Source organism: Netta rufina, assembly GCF_964035555.1.
Source record: "Netta rufina genome assembly, chromosome: 13".
Taxonomy (NCBI): Eukaryota; Metazoa; Chordata; class Aves; order Anseriformes; family Anatidae; genus Netta; species Netta rufina.
The window spans coordinates 12,602,007-12,623,082 of NC_140136.1; the positions used below are offsets into that span (position 1 = coordinate 12,602,007).

Below are 21,076 nucleotides of genomic sequence, written 5' to 3' on the forward strand. Positions count from 1 at the left end.
TGCGTTCCAATAAAACCAAACGGGAGCTTGTGCCTGCCTTGGGACCAGCACCAGAAGGCAAACCTAACTTCTGCCAAGGTTTTAGGGGAAACCTCCTGTGGATCCTTTGTCTACACCATGCAGTGTCTCCGTAGGGTTGTTGTCTGGTGCTTTGTTTGCAAGGGATTGCACACCTGCCTGACACTTGGGACCTTGCCTCTAAGACTGCTGAAAGGGGATTTTCTTGCCTCTTCCAAGAAATCTGTAGATAAAGGTGTGGGTGTTTTTTTTTTTTTTTTTTTTATATGAGCCTGTTATTGCTGAGGACATATGATAGTACACACTAACGAAGCCAAGCAGGTTTCCAGGTGGCCTGGGCACCCTCCAGCTGTTGTTCTGCTCATCTCCAAAGGGTTGTGCCCTGCCTTTTCTGCTCCTGCACCACTGTCAGCTGGGGGCACAGCTCATCCCAGCACCTCCTGCTTCCCAGGAGCCATGGGCAGCATTACCCAGAGCGCAGAGCTCTGCTCTCCTGGGGGTGAAAGCCCCATCGTTTCCTATGAGTTCAGCTCCTTATTTCTGGGGAATCAGTTTCAGAGCTTGATTTTGGCTCACATTTGCACACAGCAGCATCCTGTCAAGAGCACTTGCGGACGCTGCTCCTTCTGGCGGAGTTGGAGGAGTGATTCTGACAGCTGCCAATGCCCTGTCCTGCAGTCAGACATCAGCATGGGTTGTACATCGCAGAGAAAGGGTTTTGTGGTCAAATCCGACTCTGTGCCCTCCGGTGGATCGTACAGCATCTTGTCAGGGTTGGAGCTGGGTGCTTTGAGGTCTTGTTGGGGTGTTTGGGCCTGGTGAAAGCCAGCAGGGCTGGATAAATCCTCATAGTTTTAATGATGCAAGGAGGGGATTTAGTAAAAGGGGTCTGCATTTCTGCCCTGATGCTCTGCACTGCTTCTGCAAGAACAAAACTTTGGGGCCACAGACTGGTAAAGGAGAAAAACACTGAATGATGTAATTAATAATTGACTGTTACTCTTAGTGTTAGTTGCCTTCGAGCTGTGTTTTTGTATATTCCTAACCTTGAAGAGCCTGCTTTGCTTCTGATGTGTGCTGGTTTTTACAGGCATAGCTCTGATTTTCGTGGGGCTCCTATCCAAGCCACAGCAGGAGTCAGCAAGGGTGGTTTGGGGCAAAATTGAGCAATAAAAGGGGTGGGAGTGAGTGCAGGGCAGCAGAAGGAAAGCCAGCAGTGAGCAGGAGGTGTGGATGCAAGCACGAAAAAAGCAAGCAAGGGAAGCTGGGTTTCTGCACCCCCGATGAGGGAACTTGTGTCTTTCAGGTGGGATCACCCCATACCCCACACTTGCCACAGGTCTTTTGTATCAGTGTTACAACGCTAAAAGCTTCAATCAGCCATAATTACCCCTCAATCTAGGTGTACCTGGAGCGCTGTCTAATCTTTTTAACCTTTCCCTGTTTTTTGGGGGTCTTTTCTACATGCCTCCTGGAGCAGAAAATCCATTTAGTGAGCACCGGAGAAGGCCCAGTAGTCTACGTGCGTCCGAGTAAGATAGATTTTGGCAATATCCAAGTTCTGCAAGATGCTACCCGAATTCTCAACCTCTCCAACCAGGCGGTCATCCCTGCATCGTTCTGGGCAGAGATGGTAAGTGCTTTGTGAGGCTGTTTTCCAGCAAAATGCGACTGGTCCGTAGCAGCCTGTGACTTGGTCTTATACACAGCATTTCCATGTCATCATCTCAAAGAGAAAGGAAAATATTCCATGATCATGCAGCAAAAGGGGTTTTGGCTCTGTGAGGTTTTAGCTGGGGACTTCCTGGGAAAGTGGAGGATTTGCATAGATATGAGCAGACGTGAGTCCAGATCATTTCCACAAATTCTGTTTATTGTGTGAAAAAGCACAGGCTCAGCCTCCTGGGATGCGTGAGGGGCTGAATTTCCCTCTTGGGGCTTTTCCAGCTGCCTCACTCCAGTTTCTGTGCCCAGGTGGATGAATGTAAAGTGGGGAATTCCCAGGGCATTTGGTCTGGATCCACGATAAAAATTTGTTTTCCGCTGTAATCAGCCAAACACCCTTGGATGGGTGGTGCTTATTTATAAATGATAGGTGGTTTTTTTGCCTTTTTTTTTTTTTTTACATGATGTTATGTTATTGCTTGTACCTATGGCTGCTGTCCCAGTGCAATGCCTGCCTTCCCTCCCTGGGCAAGCCAGTGGGGCTTGCAGGGAATTTCTGTCTCTCAGTGCCCTTATTTATGGCACCGGGTGATAAATCCCCTCAATCTGCAAACATTGTGGCTAACTGATAAATAGAACAATAACGTAGGTCAGGCTGGTGGTTGGCCCTGATGATCTTGAAGGTCTTTTCCAATCTAAATGGCTCTGATAAATGAAAGCGGTGCAGAGGTAGACTTCTCTCGCGGTGAAAATGGGGGCTGTGATGCAGGGGAGCCCCTGGGGACCTGCTCCATCCTGATGGAGCAGGCGTGCAAGGTGTACTTGAGCCTCTCTCATCCTCAGCAGCTGCTTTGATGCTGTTCTGCTGCCTCCATTGAGGTTTTGCCCTTTGCTGCTGCTCCTGATGGGAAGAAGAGAGGACTGAATGGTTGGGGAGCTAAAACTGGAGACATGCTGAGGTGCCGGGGTGCACTGCGTGTGTTCGTCTGAGAGCAGAGTGGGCTTTGGATGTCCATCCATCCCTCCCCAGAAGCCTTGTGTTCCCCGAGATGCCAAAGCTGCTGCTTGGATTTCCTGCTCGGAGACTGCAGCAGGACAGAGCTGTCATTTCCCTGCCTCCCATCCGATGGCTAATCTTGAAGCCGCGGCTATTTGCGCCGAGGCTCATAGATCACAGCCCCCACTTGAAAGAAAGAGCTATCGATTGAAATTTTCACAGCAGCAATGTTAGAGTGCACAAATGGGCACCTCAACAAACTGAACGAGATTAAATTAAGTGGCAGCAACAGGGAAGGCTTCAGGAGTGTCTTCTTGCAGATACTCTGACTGTGATGTAAGGGATTCCTGGGTGTACCCCTGGTGCACGGGGTACCTTCCCCGCACCCATCTCCACTTCCCTCTGCTGGATGCTGGGGGCAGCCCTGAGCATCTCTGGCATCTCTGGTGAGTGTCCTGAAACCACCGCTGGTGTCCTGGCAGAACCAGGAGGTCTCCACGAGCCCTGTCCCTGCTTTGGGGTCAGCTTTCAGACAGCTTGCTCCAGGAGGCCAGGGCTTCTGCTACCAGGTGTTGAGAGCTTTGCAACCTCCCTGTGCAGAGACACTGGGTTCCTGCATGAGCAGAGATGTTGGCACTGTCCCTGCGCTTTGGGACATTGCAGACATGGCCTGGCCTGCTGAAGAGACCCCTCTGGGGGAGGATTTGCCTTTAGCTTCAGTAAACAGCAGGACAAGAAGGAGCTGTTTGAGCTTAGCTGGGGGCTGGTGTGACCTGCAGAAAGAGGTGGCTGCTTCTCCTCACTGCTGCTGTCATCTTTTCCCATTTCCTTAAGCATGGTGTGATTTTTGCCGTATCGACAAGCACAAAGCAGTCATATTGATCGATGGGAGTGCACGCTTTCCTCGCAGAAAGGCAGGGATGTGGCAGGAAAAAGCATTCATCTTAGATCACTTCCCCCTTGCTCTTCATCTGTCGCTCTGCCTTCGTGAGGGATTATTGTTCCATCATCAGCGATGGCACCTCCTGGCATCACAGGAGGTGGCTGCACGTCACGTCTGGGTGATCAGAAGGGAAAAGACGGGCTTGGTGTGAAGTCTTTGTTAATCAGCAGCTGCTTTCTTCTCCTGCTAGGACCACCATGCTGGGTCTGAGATGTGCTACCAGAGGGTGGGGAGTGGGAGTTTCCTAGTGCTTTGTAATTAGGGAGGAGGGAGCAAACCTTTCTTGGATATTCCCCTGCTACTGGTGGTGCTCTGCTTCCTGGTTTGGACCTCAGTTTAGGGTCCTTATCCTTAATCCAGAGCCTTGCGCTGTGGTGCTGGAGGTTGCTGTGCCTTGAGGTGCCCCAGACCCTGTCCCTGCCACCACTGTTAACGCCATTCCATCCATGCTCGGGCCTCGCTGGGCTTCAGAGCCATCAGATGAGCAGGTCAGGAGCATCCTCTGAAGGAGACGTCTCTTCTTCAGGAGGTGCTGGTGAGCAGGTCCCCTCCCGTGCTCCAGGAGACGAGCTGCAACAGGACTCAGCTGCAGCTGATGCCGTAGCTACAGCAAAGGTGCTCTGCTCTGTCTCCTACCTGGTGTTCACTGGGGCAAAATTGCTTCTTTGAAGTGTGTGAAGGTCCTGGTCAAACTCGGTGTAAGTGAGGGGAGAACGCACAGTTCCCATTCGCACACTTGCTTCTCTCCTCATTAGTGCAGGATTTGTTTCATTTACGAATTTCTGGTCTATTATCTCGAGCTTTTGCTGCGATTCCCTGTAATAAAGAAACAGCCATATGGAGAGACAGCACAAGGCAGAGATAGACGTACAAACAGTGCTGATAAACGGCTGCTGCTTCGGCGCTTCTGTCGCTGCTTCTGGCTGGCAAGGACTTTGTAGTGCGGGCTGCAGGGCAGGAGGTCTTCGGGGAGCATCAGCATCGCCCACAGCTCCCTCCAACTGCTCCTGCTGCAGTCAGAGCAGACTGGAGTTGGTACTTTTAAGTGTACTGTAAATTGGATTTTTTTTGTTTGTTTTTTTTCCCCAAGCATCTGCATAATTATCCGGCCCGTCAGTGTTTGCTCACAGCAAGGCACACGCAGACAGCACCATGCCCTTCAGATGTGAGCAGGCAGAGATAGCTGCGATGCTATTTGGAAACAAGTGTTTAAATAACTTCCTAGGGCATGGGCAGCACTTGCTGAGTGGCCTCTTCCAAGATGAGCAGAGGTTTTGAAGACGAGATGTGTGGGTTTAACTCTTTCCAGAGCTGTGCCACCAGAGCCTCGTGCTCTGAAAGCTCACCTTGAGACAAAAACCTTTGGTCTGGATTTTAAAGGCAGTGTTTTGCTAGTACAGCACTACCAACTCCTGCCCAGCTTGGGGTTCGGTCTTGCTGAAGCAGGAGGACCAGTTCCTTGCAGAAGTCCATGCTGGGAGCACAGCATCAGTCATGGATGTGGGTTATGACCAGGAACTTTCAGCCTCGTGCTGGCCATCAGTGGCACCAAAGCCTTCTGCATCCTTCCCAGGCATGGGTTGCACAGGATTAGGTTCTGGGCATGCAGCTTCTAGAAAGAAGAGCAGAGATTTGGAGGAGACTTTAGGAAAAGTGCCTAAAACTTGGTCCCAGGGAGGAGTTCTTATTGCATCAGTGTCTGACATGAATTCGTGCCCTTTCAAAATTGCTGTATTTCAGTAAACAAATAAATTGTTATTCTGCTCATCTAGGGAAACTGAACTCGCAGTATTCTGCTGCACTCGTTGGGCAACCAAATTAAAGAGTAGAAGAAGTCTTCAGGGCAATTGTGCTCCTAGAAGCAAGAGTGACTCAGCCGCGTGCTTTTCCCAAAGGAAGGCAAAAAGGGCTTGGTTATTAAATGTTCTGCTTGGCAGCAACCAGCCGAGCTGTGTCTGCATCCTGGCTGGCGAACCCCAGTGCTCGGAGCGCTGCTGGGGAGAGCTATGGGCAGGGGACACAGATGGCAACGAGCTTCGTTAGCTCGCTCAGCAGTCTGCGATGAGCTGGACTGAGCACGACAAATTAGGCTCCATTGTCAGTGGCAGCAAGTTCCACGCATCAATTTGGAATTATTATTATTATTTTCCCCCCGGCATTAGAGGCTCTGCCTTTTGGTGGCCAGAGTGTGGGCTCTGCTGCAAGCCCAGCTCACCTCCCTGGGCCTAGCCAAGCACGGCCAAGGCAGACACAAGGGACCAGGACCCGGGCGACCTAACGGGGACACAGCCCGTGCTTCTCATCCCTGCTGGGAATTTTTCTCCCATCACTTCATCCCAGTCCTCTCCTTCCAGCGAGCAGTGTGCTGCTGTGGCACTGGAAGTGGTCTCTGATCATGGTGGTTTCTTCCACCTTCTTTTTCCCTTGGTGTACTTGAGAAGATCCTTTTGAGCCAGCAGTAGCTGTTGTGCAGCATCATTCCTGGCTGCCTTACCTATTACCTAGTCACCCCTGAGTTTCCAGAGATGCTGGTTCAGTGTTCCTTTTTATATGCCTGTAGCCAGAAGACAAAATTGATGTTTTCTTGACGGTTCCCCTGCCTGGCTGAGATCCCAGATAAAACACCAGCCGTGTCCCTGCTCAGTTAGCTGGCCCTAAAAAAAAGGGTTGGTGAATGGGATGCTCCTGTGGGACTGTCCTGGAGCTGCCCATCTTTGTGGCACTCGTTGTTCTTTAGCAGGAACTTTAATCTCCCAGGCGCAGATTCTCAATTCTGCCTTTGGGAAAAGGTCCCAAGGTGCCCCCTGGGACAGCTAAACCACCTGGGGCAAAGCTCTGATGTGGGATGGGTGTTTCCCCTTCACACACAACCTCTACAAGGGGTAGTGGGTCAGCCTGGCAGGCTGGGAACACTCTCCAACCAATTTTGGCAGCTCTTACTCGCGATGGAAATCTGTCCTGTGAGAAGGCAATGATCCCAGCGTTCAACTTCTTGATTAAACGATTGATCCCAGCCCTTGCCTAGCACTCAGGGACTCTGCTGGCTGATAATGCAAGCTCCTACAGGGACAAAAATAGCCACTGCCTTTGTCTATTCAGTGCCTTAGAGCAATTGCATCATTTTCCAGAGCATTCAGGGGTAAGCAGGAACCAGGAATGCTATCAGAAGTCAGGTCTTAGTCTCCAGAGTGGCTTTTTTTTTTTATAGTTGGACTATGTGGCACTGCTTACCCCGAGCTCCAAGAGATTTCTGGTCTTGGGGACAGCCCCGACCAGCATGTGCAGAGGCTGCCCCAAAAACCTGTCTGAGGCTGGCCCGGCCGAGCCTTTTGGGCCTGGCAGGCTCCTGGCCAGCGATGCTCTGTGCTGCCTCTCGGACCCACGCCAAGCATAACCGAGGGAATGGGGACACCACAAATCCTCCTGCGGAGTCAGCTGCTGGGCTGCCAGGGCACGGTGGGTCTGTGCCGGGTCACCCTGGGAAATTCCCAGTCTGGCTCCCTCCAGCCAGCCTATCATTATTCCTCAGTGATGGTTTCTTGGGTCCAATTTACTGCCCGGCTGGTTGCCAAGCTTTGATGAATTAGCTTTGTCAGATAGCAGACTTGCAGATTCACCTCTGGAGCAGAGCTATCAGGTCTCCTTTTCAAGCGAGCTACCCTATGTCAGCATGAATCAGAGGAAAAGCTATACGTTAATGTCAAGGAAAAGTTAACACCCACTGGCGTGCTACGAACGTGTTCTCTGGCTGATTGCAGCGTGGTGGATCCCTCTAAGGCTGGTGACCAACCACGCAAGGACAAAAAGAGAGGGTTGGTAGGATCCAACCCACCTGAGGTCTGTTTTCTCTTGTCCACCAGCCTGGGCTGTGTGTTATCACTGGCTGGGATAAGGAGCCTCTGAGATGCAAATGAATTCAGGGCTGAGTTTTTGGTGGGGTTTCAGGAGGCCTGGTGACCATAGTGTCTCTCGGAAAGCAGGCTGAGCTCTGTGGACAGGTTTTACTATGTTTGTCATCTTCCAAGCATGCTAACCACCCTGCAGCAGAGTGGTTTTCCAGCACTGCTTCTCTGCATCCAAGGCCAAGGAAACCTCATGGGGTATATAAGTTATTCCTCAATGGATCAGCAGGTCCCAGACCTCAGAGAATAAATTGTGGATAATAATGAAAGGGAAAGAGCAGGAGTACAAATAAATAGTGTTGGGTAACTGCTTGCCCTGCCCTCCATGGAGAAGCAGGGCCTCAGTGACTGTGCTGACGACCTTCCCCCATGCCATTCTCTCTCTCTCTCTTTTTTTTTTTTTTTTAAGACTTTCTCTTGCAGCTCCAGATAACAAATTAAATGGAGCTGGGTTTATTAAATTTGCCAGTGCCTGGAATAACTCACTGCCTTTGGCACGCTCCGCCCTGGGCCCTCCTGGGCAGACCTGACCTGCTCTCCACGCAAGGTGCATCATAGCTGGGGCACCCGCAGACCCTGCTGGGACCCTGGGTGCCCAGCAAGTTATTGCTTCCCTGGCCTCCAGCTAGTCTTACCCTCATCATTAGCAGAGGTCTTCTGGGGCTATTTAAAATGTTTTCTGTGACTTTGAAGCACCACTTGGTTTTCTGATGTTGTTTTCCTGCTGGAGTTCAGTGCCACCAACCTGATGAAACTCAGGCTGACCTCACTCCAATCAGGAGCTGCTTGATTGTCAGGTCTATGAGCACATCCTTGCTTCTCATTTAAAACTACAATAATAATAATAAAAAAACCTCTTCTCTTACATAATACTGCAGCCTTTTGGGTGAGCAGTTAGTGCCAGTCATCCCAAACACGGCACCAAACCACGGGATGTGTACCATTAACACCACAACGTCTGTTTTGAAGCAGCACGTACACATCCCAGAACGTTTGGTGCTGGCCAGGGAGCACTGTATGTGTTTCTCGTCTGCTGCTAGCTTCTTCCCTGTGAATGTGGTTTTAGATGGGCTGGGGTCCAGCACCCCTACTGCCCCATCCACAGAGGAAGGTTCATGAGAAGCCAGAAGTGAATGCTTGGGAAGCTGTGGCTATGCCCACAAGGCACATATTTGCAATTTGCTTTCCACTTATTTCTTTATTGTCCTACTACAAACAGTTACAGCTGAGTTTTTGTCACTGGGGCACCTTGCTGCAGCTGACAGTCGGTGGGATCTGGGTGCTTCAGTCCTTCAGGTGCTGTTGAGAGACATTTCCCAGCTTTTAGGGAAGAAGGCTTTGGTGTCAGGGCCTTGGCAGGTTTTATGGAGTTTTATGGTTTTATGGAGTTCTTCTTTGGGCTCCCAGCTGGCAGGGGATTTGGGCAGTTCTGGCTTCCCCTGTCCTCGTGTCTTTGCAGAAACTCAGCCACTGGAGCCATGAAGCCGGGAGAAATAAAGTAGCTTCCTGGGTATGCTCTCCAAAAGAGAGACTGGAGGGGGAAGAAAATGAAAATCCCTTGGGTTGGGCAAAATTGGGTCAGTGAAGAGAGTCTGCTACCAGACAGGTAGAATAAGCTCCTGCATACTTGCTGTTTCCAGACCCCATAGGTTAGATTTAGTGAAATTAAACCTCCGTGCTTTTTACCCTCGTATCTTTTAGTCCTCCCTCTGCCTGCACTCTACAAGGCTCCACAGCTTTTACCATAATTTGGCACTTGTTTCTCTCACAGGTGGGCAAGGGCTCGCGCTGGAGGATTGAACCCCGTCGAGGCGAGATCCCCGCTGGGACTGAGGTGTCCATGGCCGTCATCGCCAACCTGGACGACACCGAGAAATTCAAGGACAAGGTGAAGCTCTGCATAGAGAACAGCAACACCTACGTGATCCCCGTCCAGGCAGTGGGCACTGGCACCACCATCGTCACCGACAAACCCTTCGCACCAGCGCTCACCCTGGGGCCACACTTCAGGTAAGGGCTGGGCAGGGCCGGGCCTTCAGGCCGAGCCTCCCACCCTGCTCGGGGCCCAGCCACCATTTTATTGCCATAGGAGGTGCAGGAATCCCTGTGGAAACGCTTTATGGCCATTCGAAGGGCATTAAGCACTCACTATCAAAAGCCACTGCCGTGAAACCAGTTGCTGTATTGTCAGTGAATTGCCCTGAGTTATAACACATTTATTTCCTCGCTTAAGATGTGGAGCAAACCAGCAGGTCCCAGAAGCCTCTGGCTGAAAAATGCCCCGTTACCAGTATAAACATGTTTCCCTTTGCAATAGTGTTGCTTGCTTTTCCGCTCGCTGTGGAGCATCGTTTCACAGCAGCGGAAAACCTGGCAGTAGCTTGTTAGCAGCTCCTTGACGAAATTAATGACGCTGTTTTATTTCCCCTCTGCCCAGGAGCACTGGAGGAGCAACAGAATTTGTCGTTGCCCTCAATCATCCCCCAACTCCCTTGTCTTCTCCTGCTTCCCCTCCGGGCTTCTTGTTATTAGACATACTCTTTCCTCGTTTCTCCTGCCTCGTGTTTTTGTTGTTTGTTTTTTTTTTTTTTTTTTTTTTTTTTTTCCTTTGCTGTCTCCTCCATCAAAGTGGCAGCAGCCTGAGGCACAGGCTGGAGGCTGGGGAGAGGCATGTCCCCTGGGCATGGCGGACCCTTTCCTGACTGGCTTTGGAAGTGAAAGGAGCAAACGTCTGCTCTGTCTGGGCAGGATAAATCAAGAGCTAATGGGGAAGGGCTTAGCTCGAAGGAAGGAATCAGCGTCTGCCAGCAGGGGAGGAAGGCAGGTCTTCCCCAGGTGCTCCTCAGCTACCTTGTGGTGGGCACCTCTTGGGCTGTGGGGCCCAGCATCTGGCTGAGCTGGGATTCCCCAGAGCCACCTCGGACAGCTGCAAGTTCTCCTCTCTTGCTGTCCACCAGATAAAATGTCTCATGCAGAGTTCTTGTGCACCAAACACTTCCTAGCAGTCTGTACCAAAGGCGAGTTTGTGCTACACCGTCACTTCTGCGTTTGTGTTTAGCTGCTTAGTGCAGATGTGTGTTTTGTAAGCTGCACGTTCTGTACCTCTCAAAGATGGTTAGCGTTCCAGGAACCGTTCATTTCCTGGCCAGGCTGAGATTTATGGAGGGTAGAATAATTACTCCAACTAGCCTGCAGTTAGTGTTTTCTCACGTGAAGGAATCAATTTCCATTGAACATTCATTTTGTCTTATATCTAGCTCCACTTAGTCATCCCCTGGTGTCGCTCAGCTACCTCAGCAGCCAGAGCTGGTCTTGCTGCTGTGTTCATACTGGGGAAACTTCCATCGATCCAGTGTCCCCACCGTGCGTTTATCTTCCTGAAGCACAGCACCAGCCATGCTGTTCAGGCACAGGATGGTGATGCGCTGTGGGCAGCGAGGGTTGGCTGCTCCCTAAGCATGGAAGCACCTGGGGAAATTATTCCAAGCGTCAAGCACAAAAGGCTGGTGATGCTCTGACCACAGGGCAGCCAGCCAGCTTGCCCCCAGCATCTCCCCAGTGGCCAAGATGTTCCTTGCAAACAGACCAGCTGCTGGATGCTGATAAACTTGGGGGCAAGCAAGATTTGGCTTCTGCTGTAGCTTTGAGCAAGGTCGGCCTTCTCAGAGGTGGCTTTACTGCTGAAGGTGCAGTTAATGGAATGGCACTGGGGTACCGGTGCTGGGTGACCACTGGGAAATCTCAGTTGTTTTTTTTGTTTGTTTGTTTGTTTTTTACTCTTCCCACCCTTTCTTCTCTTCCAGCTTGAGTCCTTGCTGTTACCACTTCAAGATAACGAACAAGGGAAGGCGAACCCATCAGCTCTACTGGACAACAGAAGGCTTTGCCCCGTTTCGCCAGCATGATCGTCTCCCTGCTGTCGGTAACACCAAGGGCAAAAACTCCTCCCAGAGGTCCCAGCCCGCATCTCCCGTGTTCAAGCTTCGACCGCTGAGGATGGAGCTGATGCCAGGCAGGACCATGGAGATGATGCTGGAAGGCTCCTCCAGCACTCCAAAGGTGAGGTCGAGCCCTTTCCACCAGGTCGCACCCACAGGGTCGTCTTCAGATACTTGCCTGAGAAAATGAGCAATTGCTTTTAAGAACTGATTTAACTTCACAAGTTACCATGGCAGCACCAGTTGATTTCCTTGCTGGCCACCATCAGTTGCTAAGGCTTTTCTTGTTTCTATAGCTACCATAAACCCATCTTGCTGATACCAAAATATGGGCTGAAGAAAGTGCTGCTTCGGTGGGCAGATGACAGGTTATAAGGTGTCACGTACTGGGACAGAAAGGAAGGGTAGAGAAAGGAGTTAGGCTCTCAGAAACTAGGAATGCAGGCAGAAAGTAAATTAAAGGAAAAAAAAAAAAAGTAATATGTCTGGGAAAAGCATCCAAAACACCTGTGGAGGGAGGGAGTGTCTGGGAGCAGCATCATTTTTCCTTTCTACATATATACAGGCAGAGGGCTTACCTAGCACCGAGTCCTGGAGGAGAAAAATGAATACAGTGCATCAGCTGTAATGATCACACAGGGACTTTCTCCACATGGGAAACTGTTCCCAGAGATCGTTAGAATTGACAGCTTGGGCTTGTGTCAATATTTCCATACCAGCTGGTCCCAGTGCCCCCAGGGCAGCCAGGTCTTGCAGTGAGGCTGTGCACCCTTGGGTCACAGCTTGGAGGGGAATGTTTCAATGGGATCACTGCATGTCCCGCCCAATACCAGCTCTGAAAAGTGTTTCAGAGAGTTGCCTCTGTGGCAGGGGGAGGAAGACTGGGTAATTCACTCAGCTGACTGATGGGACTCTCCTGTTATGTCCCTATGCAGTTTGGAGCTCCAAGGGTTTTTCTGGGGAGATGGAAAAGGTAACAGAAAGGAAATAAAAAGACTGGGGTAGTGGAGGGGATGTCCTGCTTGGAAAGCTGGAAGGGGATCTGTGAGCTCAGCTGGGACTACCTGGGGCTGACACCAAGCCCCTGGGAGGGGGCTGTCTCCTTCCTTGTGCCTGGAGAGCTTGGTGCTCTTCAGGTGGTCCAGAAGCCGAGCAACTTGTGTTAGGCAGCATCTCTGGAGGCTGCTGGCTCCAACAGAAGTTGGGCCAGGAGGTTGAAAAGTTGGGCAGAGGGGAGATTTGAGAAAGTTGATACCAATAGAAACCAGAATTTAAGAGCATTTCATTTGGGCAGAGGGCTTCCACCCAAGGCATGAGACATCTCATTCCTGGCGTTATTTCTTTTAAAATCAGACTTGGGAGACAGAGTGCATTCCTAGGAACGTGATCCCCTCTTCACCTGAAGGCAGGACAGCCATTGGGGTTTTTCCTGTGCATCCTTTCCACTAAGCTTCGGAGGGAATGTTTGGTGGCATTGGGTCCTCTTATCCCCTGTTTCCCTTAATACAGTTATTTTTGTAATGTCACCCTACAGCTTGTTGTAAGGGTTACGCTTAGCAATGAGGCACATCAAAGCGATGATTATTTGGGGTGTTAATTACTATGACTGCAGACAGCACATGGACTTCAAGTGCATTTTGTGGATGTTGGGGTGTGGCATTATGAAAGCTTGTGTGCTGAATAAAGAGGACACAGCATAAAGAGCAGGGGGAACTATTGAGGAGACCGACTGTATCTGTATGGCAGTAATATGGCCAAGGTCCCATGGCAAGGTGTGTCCCCAGGCTATCAAATCCTTCATGCCCGTGGCCGGCTGGCTGACAAACGCAGTGCCCTGCTCGTGCCCACCGGTGATGCGTGACTCTCGTGTGCAGGTGGTGACGGAGCGGCTGCTGTGCCACGCCATCATAGGCAGCAAGGCAGGGAAGGCACAGATAATGCAGGTGGACGTCACATGCGAGTTCGTGGCTCCCATCCTGCAGTTCTCCTCCAGGGAAATCACTTTCCGGGTGGAGAAGGTAAGTCTCTGGATTGCATCCTGGTGTTTAGCGGTGCAGCTGATGGCTGAATGTCACTTGTTAAGTCCAAGCACGCACACACCCAGGAGAAGGTAAACACCTCCAAGCCCACAGGGCTCTTACTATTGATTAGAATAGGACCAAGCTTTTGCTGTTAACACCAAGATCGTTACTTCAGTTCCCCTAGGGTCAGGACAGGCTCTCTAGGGCACAAAGTGAGTCGTTGGGACTATGACAGCAGCATAGGTGGTGTGTGGGTTGTGGAGGGCAGAGCCCTGCAGCGGTGTGATGCTCTGCCCCTCCTCGCCCCTCGTGGGGTTCTTTGTAGAGTTGTGGAGGGTGGTTTTAGAAACAGGACCTTCATTTCCTCACCCGTGTACAACTGGGATTGTGGCTTCTCCACAGAGGCTCTCTCATGGGCTCTTCTAGAGGGATACCAGTGTCTGAATTCATTGTAAAGGGAGGGTTCTGAAGGTCCTCCAAGGCACCCTGAGCATTGATCCTGCGGGGAAGTTGAGAAAACCGAGACTCCTGTCAACAGCTCAGGCTGATGAGGAAAAACTCACGGTCTCATCTCCCTTCTGCCTTCTCAGCTGTTGGTATGGATGCTAGCTCTTTGCATTTCCCCATCCTCACCGTGTTCAGACGACCTGCAGACGTCCTTCAGCTGCAGTGATGAGGGCAGAGCAGCTGCCCTTTGGTCTCTGGATCCTGCCTTCTGCATCATCTTTCCCTTTCCCCCAAGGTGTCTGAAAAAGAAAACACTTCATTATTTAGCTTCTGTGTTTTCAGTTCTCCCTGGCTCCCAGAGTGGAGCAGCTCGGATTTAATGGGAAGCTTTCTGGTCCTCCCTGCTGCCTGCCTGCGCTGTGCTTGTTGCCGTGCGCTCCCATTTATCGCGTGCTATGACACTGCAGATGTTTGGTATCAATTCATGTAGAACTTGTTTCCCAAACACTGCCTAGTTTGTCTAAACCGTACAGGAAGCCCAGGGAAATGCAGTAACAGGAAGAAATGGCTTAGGCTGGAGCTCTGCTTTAAAGCTACAGGCAGCTTGTCCCTAACGGGCAACAGAAGGCATGCTGCAACCCAACTGACGAGGCTTCTCACCACCTGTATGTGCAAGCAGATGTTTAAACTTAACCTTAGGGTGCTGCAGTCTCTCCAGTCCAAGTTAAATCCCGCTTGCTGTTCTCCTCTGATGAACCTCACTCTTTTCTAAGAGGCTAATTGAGCCAAGAAGGTTGTAAGAAATTACTGTATGTGAGTGGAAATGCATCTTCTGCCTTTTGGCCCAAGGGAGGATGCAAAACTGGAGAGGAACAACCTGAATTGGGTTTTTGTTTTGACCTTGTTGATGCATCTGCCTCCCCAGGGTCCTGTTCCCTTCTCTGTACGTGAGGCAATGATGTCTCCCAGTCCCCCAGGGGATCCCATAGCTTCTAAACATGAAAAGCATTCAAGGTTCTTTGAGAAAAGCCTTCTAGAAGGGTTTTCTCAAAGTGCAAAGTGGCAAACTTTTCTTATGAACAGCAAGTAGAGCTGTATGCATTTTGGGGGTTGAAAAATGTGAAACGCAACAGAAAGGGAAGGAGGTCCGTGGCCTTCAGTTTTCTCCCATTTGTTGTCTCCTGTAGCAACCCAGTGATGTCCTGACTCTGCAGTACAAGCCTCTTCATTTAAAAAACATCTCCTCCCTGCCGCTCAGCTTCGTCTTGCTCTTGGACCATCCCTTCCTGATCTGCGATGCAGAGCAGCAGCCCCTCTCGGCGGGTGTTGAGGTGAGGAGCGAGGGCCTGATGGCAGCGGTCCTCTGGTAGAGAAGCTCATTCCTGAGAGCCAGCAATGGTCAGGCCTGAACTAGAGTAGATGTGAAATGAGCTGCTGAAGGAAATGAGTTTTCAGAGCATGAAGCATTTGTTCTCGTAAGTAAATGTGTGTTTTCCCTCTCTGCTGCGAGCCTGAGGCTGCGGTGCCAGCGTGCGTGGGCTGAGTGTGAGGGTAAAGTTCTTCAAGAGTCAGGGCTGGAGGGCTGGCAGAGTGCTGGTGTGGTTGTGCTTCTAGCATACAGCCTTTGCAGGCCCAGAATTCAGTAGACTGATGCTTATTACCCTCATATTGACACAGAGAGCAGAAACGTAAGCCTGAGATGGTCTCAGATGAGTGTTTGTGGTGTGTGTGGTCAGACACATGCTGTGAAGATAAAGAGGGAGCTCACGCTGGCATCACACGTAGGGCATCGTGCCGGTGCCTGCTTCATGCTATCAGACCTTGGAACTTTATGAACTTCATCACACTGTTGATTAATATCTCCTCATCTCCTTGCAGCCAATGAAGCTGGGGGTAGGGGAGGAACTTCACCTCTCCATCAGATTTGACCCTGCATACAAAGAGGACCTGAATATCCGCATAGCAGAGAAGGCTCTGAAAATACAGTTTCTTGAGCACCCCCAGGAGGATCAGGTTACTGTTCGGGGAGAGGTCTACTTCCCAAACCTCCGTATCCAGACCATGGCCCTGGACTTCGGCTGCATCTTGAATGACACCGAAGACGTGCGTTACATCGAGATGTCCAACTGCAGCCCGCTTCTGGTGCGGTACCGCTGGGCCTTCCTGACGGGCAGCCACACGAGCCAGATGAGGTACGTGCCACTTTGCCCTCTCCTCGAAGCTCTTCTCCTTCCTGGGGGCCTGTCTGTGCTCTGCAAAGCCCGAGGCTGTTTGCCTGGGAGCTGACAAATTGCTTTCAATTCTCCCATCTGGAAATAACACCTGCCAGCTGTGGTCAGGGTGGATGCTCAGGCAAGAGGTGACCTCTGCCAGTTTCAAGCTGGGAAGGACAGAAAGTTCTCCAGCCATAAAACACCTCAAGCATAGCCCATAGAATCTCACTTTCTTATCTCTGAAGCTACAAAGTCACACATTGGCTCAGGCACTTGGATATACATCGTGGATGTATACCATGACCTCTCTTCCCTCCCTGCCAACCCTATTTGTTGTTGTCTTGCCCTACAAGCCCACATAGGCACAGCCACCAGAGCAATGTGCTGCTGCCCCAGCCTCTTGCTGCTGCTTTGCTACAGCCCCCGTACTGGTTCTGCTGGGGAAAGAAAGGTTCCTCCAGCCCTCCTCCGAGGCAAGCACCATCTCAGTAAAGTGTGTTTTGATCTATTAAATTCCATTCACAAAACAGCTCTTTGGGGCTGTTTTACAGCAAAACAACAGGTTCTGCTGGAGCTTTAGGTGCAGCTGCAGAGGTTGGTGGGAGCTCTCTCCTGATCACCCCCGGGGAGCAGGGCTATCCAGTGCTGGGCTGCAGCTGCCAAGCCCAGCAGCGATCTTGCAGTCACAGTCACACTGGAGCACGTTTTTAGCCGTTCTTCCCACTGTGGCCTCTACGTAGTACAAAAGTGGACGGTTTTAATTACAATAGCAAATGGTTTTTCCATAATGCCCTAGGAAACCTAGCAAGGTTAACCACTGTGTGTCGAAGTGCTGCTATTCCAAATAATACACACAATCAGTGAGCAGTCGTGTTTGGGGAACTGGGGTCTGGCTCAGAGGAGAAGACCTGCTGGGAGCTGGAAATCAGCGAGGGCTATGCGGAGGGCTCGGGGAAGAAGACCTGGCACTGGGGTACCCCATCACAGCTGGGTCTTAGCAGACAACAGAGCACCTATGGGGGCCCCTTCTTGATGCACTTCATAAGCAGACCCTGCAGGTTTCCAGTCGTGCAGGGAAAAGTCTGCAAAGAGAGGTGGGCACGCAGGAGGGGAGCGGGGCTGAAGTCTCTGCTTGGAGGCCTCTGTCATCTCCTGGTAAATTAGATTACGGTTTAATTACCAGCTAAAGGGAGAATCTAATTTTGATGACAGAACAATGCTTATATTTTATAATAACAGAGAAATAAGCACATTACTGCAAAGCCTGTGTGGAATTAATTTCCTCTGGGGCCACTTGTTGGCCGGTTGCCTGTTTATCTTTACTGTTATTTTTTTTGGAACCTCTTTGAGTTTTTGGAAATGTGAATGCTGAATCAGTTTTCGGTTTTTAATCACTGCGCCTCCGCCTAAATTGGCTTTGCTGGACCCAAACCTGCAGGTGCTCATTCTTCCAGAGGCTTCTAAGGCGCCCAGCCCTGCTGGCTGGGTAGCAGCCGGGGGTCCTCAGTATCTGGCAGGACAGCAGACTTTGCCCAGTGGTCTTTGGCATAGCCCCTTTGCTGGCTCATTAGCGACGTGGACATTAGGACAGCTCCCTTTTCTGCTCTGCATGCTAATTAAGCAGTAATGTACTCTCCCCGGGTCCCTCGGCAGACACCATGTGATGCTCCGTGGCAAGGCTGGAAATGAAGACAGTCTCCAAGCTATTAACACCTCAAATTGCTCATTAAGAGCCCAGCAGAAGGGCAGCATGTCAGATATTATTTCTGGTACCCATTAAGCACTGTTGGTATTCTAAATTATCAGATCAAACTAACTCAGCCTGACACGGAGAGAATCAAGCATCAGGTCCCACAAAAGTGAGATCGATTGAATTTAGCCATCCACACATCTAACCTGGCTGGAGGCCGTCGTCAGAGGCTCCCAGCATCAATCAGACACGCACATTTATTTTGGCCAGGAGAGAAAAATGTTGAGCAGAGCCACCACACGACAGCCCAAGCCTGGCTGTGTGCTCGGACGTGCCCAGACCACGCCAGCCATGCCCCTTCCCCAATGATGCTGAGCCATCAGCACCTTGTGGTTACTCCTCTCCTAGACCTACGTGGGCAGAGGCAGGCTGGGAACAGTCTCTCCCTTCCCCTTGGACCTCTGATAACTCAAAGCCAAGTTAAGGCTTTGCACCAAGGAGTTTTCTGCTGCCTCGGAAGGAATCTCCAGTGAGCCAGCCAGGATATGTAGCTCTGGAGCCACGTTCAAGCAACATCGTTCTTACCTTTAGGGTTTCTTGCCTGAAGACCAACTTGTCCCCCTCTCTAAGGGAAATATCCAGCCCCTCAGCTGTGTTCGGGATTCCCATCAAAAGGAAGACATTACATCCAAAAGTTGTACAAGGCTTTTCTTCCCGAATAACCAGAGCCCCCTGTGAATAACCAGAGCCCCCTTCCTGCTGCTGCCAAAGGCTTAGCCCCAAGCTATGCTGTTCTCTAGAGTTTCATTACTAAACAACAAGGCAGGGCTCTTCCTGAGCGCTGCTGTTCCTGCAGGACCCCTTTGTCCCTGTCCCCATTTCCTTCACGGGACACGCAGGATGCAGCTAGCACCCTGTCAGCTCTGTGTGCCGGGGAGGATCAGCCCGAAGCTCTGCACCTCGTGGCACGTGTCAGACCCGCTCCGTGCATCGACCCGATGTCTCTGCAGAGCAGCAACTTCTTGGCTGTGCATCCAGCACAATGAGTGGCCGGTAGATCTTTTGTGGATAGGGTTTGGTGAGCTAAACATGTCTAAAATGCCTGCCTTTCCTTTCCATCCAGGGTTTTCTCTGCCAATTTGTTTTGAACAAACAAGGAGTCTTTCTCCTCCCAAGCAGTTCTTCTGTGGCATTAATAATTCCTTGTTCCTCTGCCCTCCCTCCGTGTCCCCTGGCAGGCTGCACCGCAGGGGCCCTGCCAGCCAGATTCCTGCCTCGGTCCTGACAAAAACAATTCTTTGTTATACTTGATGGGGTTTTTGTTTTGTTGTTTTTATAATAAGGAAGAAATAGAAAACACAGACAATGAAAAACAGTGCCAGGCAAAAATCTGACAGCGGTGCTCTGTCAGCCACCGGAGGAGAGAGGTAGCAACAGGAGCAGCAAGAATATACATCTGAACCGCACGCGTCCACTGTGCCCCAGTGCTCAGGAGTCTCAGATGAGCCACAGGAGCACCTACCCTCTGAAAAAGTGCTATCACGGGCTGTGCTGTGTCTCGCTAAATTTTCAAGCCCCTTGGAGCAGCACGTTTGGGGTTTTGGTAGCATCAAGGACTCTGCTTGTCCCATAGCCCTCTTGTTCTGCTGGCAATGTGCTGCGAGCAGCCTGGGGAGCCCCTGCCACCCTGCTGCCACTCTGCGTGCCAACGGCAAGTAAGCTGACATGATTGTCCAGACCTCATTTCTCTTAATTTCTACAGTTGTTTCTCCACTTTCTCTCTTTTTCTACTTTACGCATTCCCTGCATCCAGCAGCTTTCAAGGGAAAACTCTTTCGAACCCACTGGCTCATTGCTCTGAGAGTGCTGTTTCCAGTATCATGCTCATTCTGGTGTGTCCCTGTCTCAGTCCTGTCTTCACAGGGTGGCTGAGGAATCTTTAAGCTTTTAGGAGAAGGTGCTCAAGCCAAATTTCAATCTTGGTATCAAATCTTTGCATGCCTGGGGGTGTGAATCTGCCTGGGGGTGTTTTTTGTGATTCCTTCCTAACACAGAGGTGATGGAGATGGTCCTGCAGAGCGAAGAGGCTGCGTGGTGCTCAGGAAGGATGTGTTTATTCTTGGCCAGATCCTTTGCACAGAGGGAGGCAGGAGCTCCTGGGGTGCCAGACACCCCGAGGGTCCTTCTGGGCCACCCTGTATGCCATGTGGTTTTTGAACCCACTGAACTCAGTCCCTCCCAGGGAGACCGTTCCTTCTCCTCAGCATGAAACCTTTCCATCCAGGAGCATGGTTTGCAGGGGCTCTTCCTTACTCAGGGGAAGTGTTGGCTCACCCCAGGTACAAAGCTTGTGGGTGCTGGGTCATTCCTCTCCTTCTCACCCACTGATTTCCCTGGCTTCTCCCATTTAACCCAACTCATCCCATTGCCTGCCTGGGTGAGGTGTTGAGCAGCTCCTGGGTATACTCACCAGCCCAGCAGAACCCATTAAAGAACTGGTTGGGGTGGCAGAGCAGCAGCTCCTCACTTCATTCCCTATAACAATATCTTTATCCTCACCTCATCCATCCCAATCCACTCTTCACCCTGGTCAGCTTTTCCCACTCATGGGCACCTCTTGGCTTCACCCTAGAGCCCTCCTTCCTCTTCGATGGCACCTGGCACCTCTCCCTTGCCTGCCTCCATCACTCCTTACCTGTCCTGAGGTGTCCCTGATGCCTCCTGGATGAGGCCACCCCATAGGGCTGTCCCTGGTCCCATCCCAAATGAGGCCAGGCTGCTCAGCTGTGACCACATTTCCTGCGAGTGCATCTGCCTCACCCTTGGTAAAACGGGTACTTATGTTGTGCCGTGACCTTTAACAATAATGCGGCGATGATGCTAACTAGCCATTTGCACAGCCCACATAAATGATGGTAAAAACCCTGCACGGCCATAAATCCGTCTGTAATGCGTGCTGGCGTGACGAGCCCGGCTCCTTCTGGACAGGGGATGGATGGCAGTGCCAGCGTCCTCAGCAGGGTGGAGCTCTGGCAAGTGGCTTATTTTGGGATGCTGCCCCAGGAAGGATATTAAACAAATGGGAGCTTTCTTAGGTTTGTTTTTTCATCTGCATTCTTTCCTGTTGCTCCTCTACCTCCTCCTGCCTCTCCCTCTGCGACCAGCTGCAGAACCCCATCGGGAAGGCACGCGGGGTTGGGATGTGCTGCATGGGGCAGCCTGCGTCAGCGTGGGCTGGTGGG

The 21,076-nt window shown here is 51.1% G+C and overlaps 1 protein-coding gene across 1 annotated transcript in view; it reads left to right on the top strand.

Annotated features, from left to right (window-relative positions):
- Positions 1-21,076, top strand: part of HYDIN (HYDIN axonemal central pair apparatus protein) — a gene marked incomplete at both ends in the record, with an annotated part of 111,792 nt that overhangs the window by 45,696 nt on the left and 45,020 nt on the right. Inside the window, 6 exons of the mRNA XM_084294839.1 lie at positions 1,499-1,651; positions 9,297-9,535; positions 11,329-11,584; positions 13,338-13,481; positions 15,119-15,262; positions 15,810-16,123. Coding sequence (XP_084150965.1) covers positions 1,499-1,651; positions 9,297-9,535; positions 11,329-11,584; positions 13,338-13,481; positions 15,119-15,262; positions 15,810-16,123 — 1,250 coding nt within the window. The remainder of the gene's footprint in view (positions 1-1,498; positions 1,652-9,296; positions 9,536-11,328; positions 11,585-13,337; positions 13,482-15,118; positions 15,263-15,809; positions 16,124-21,076) is intronic.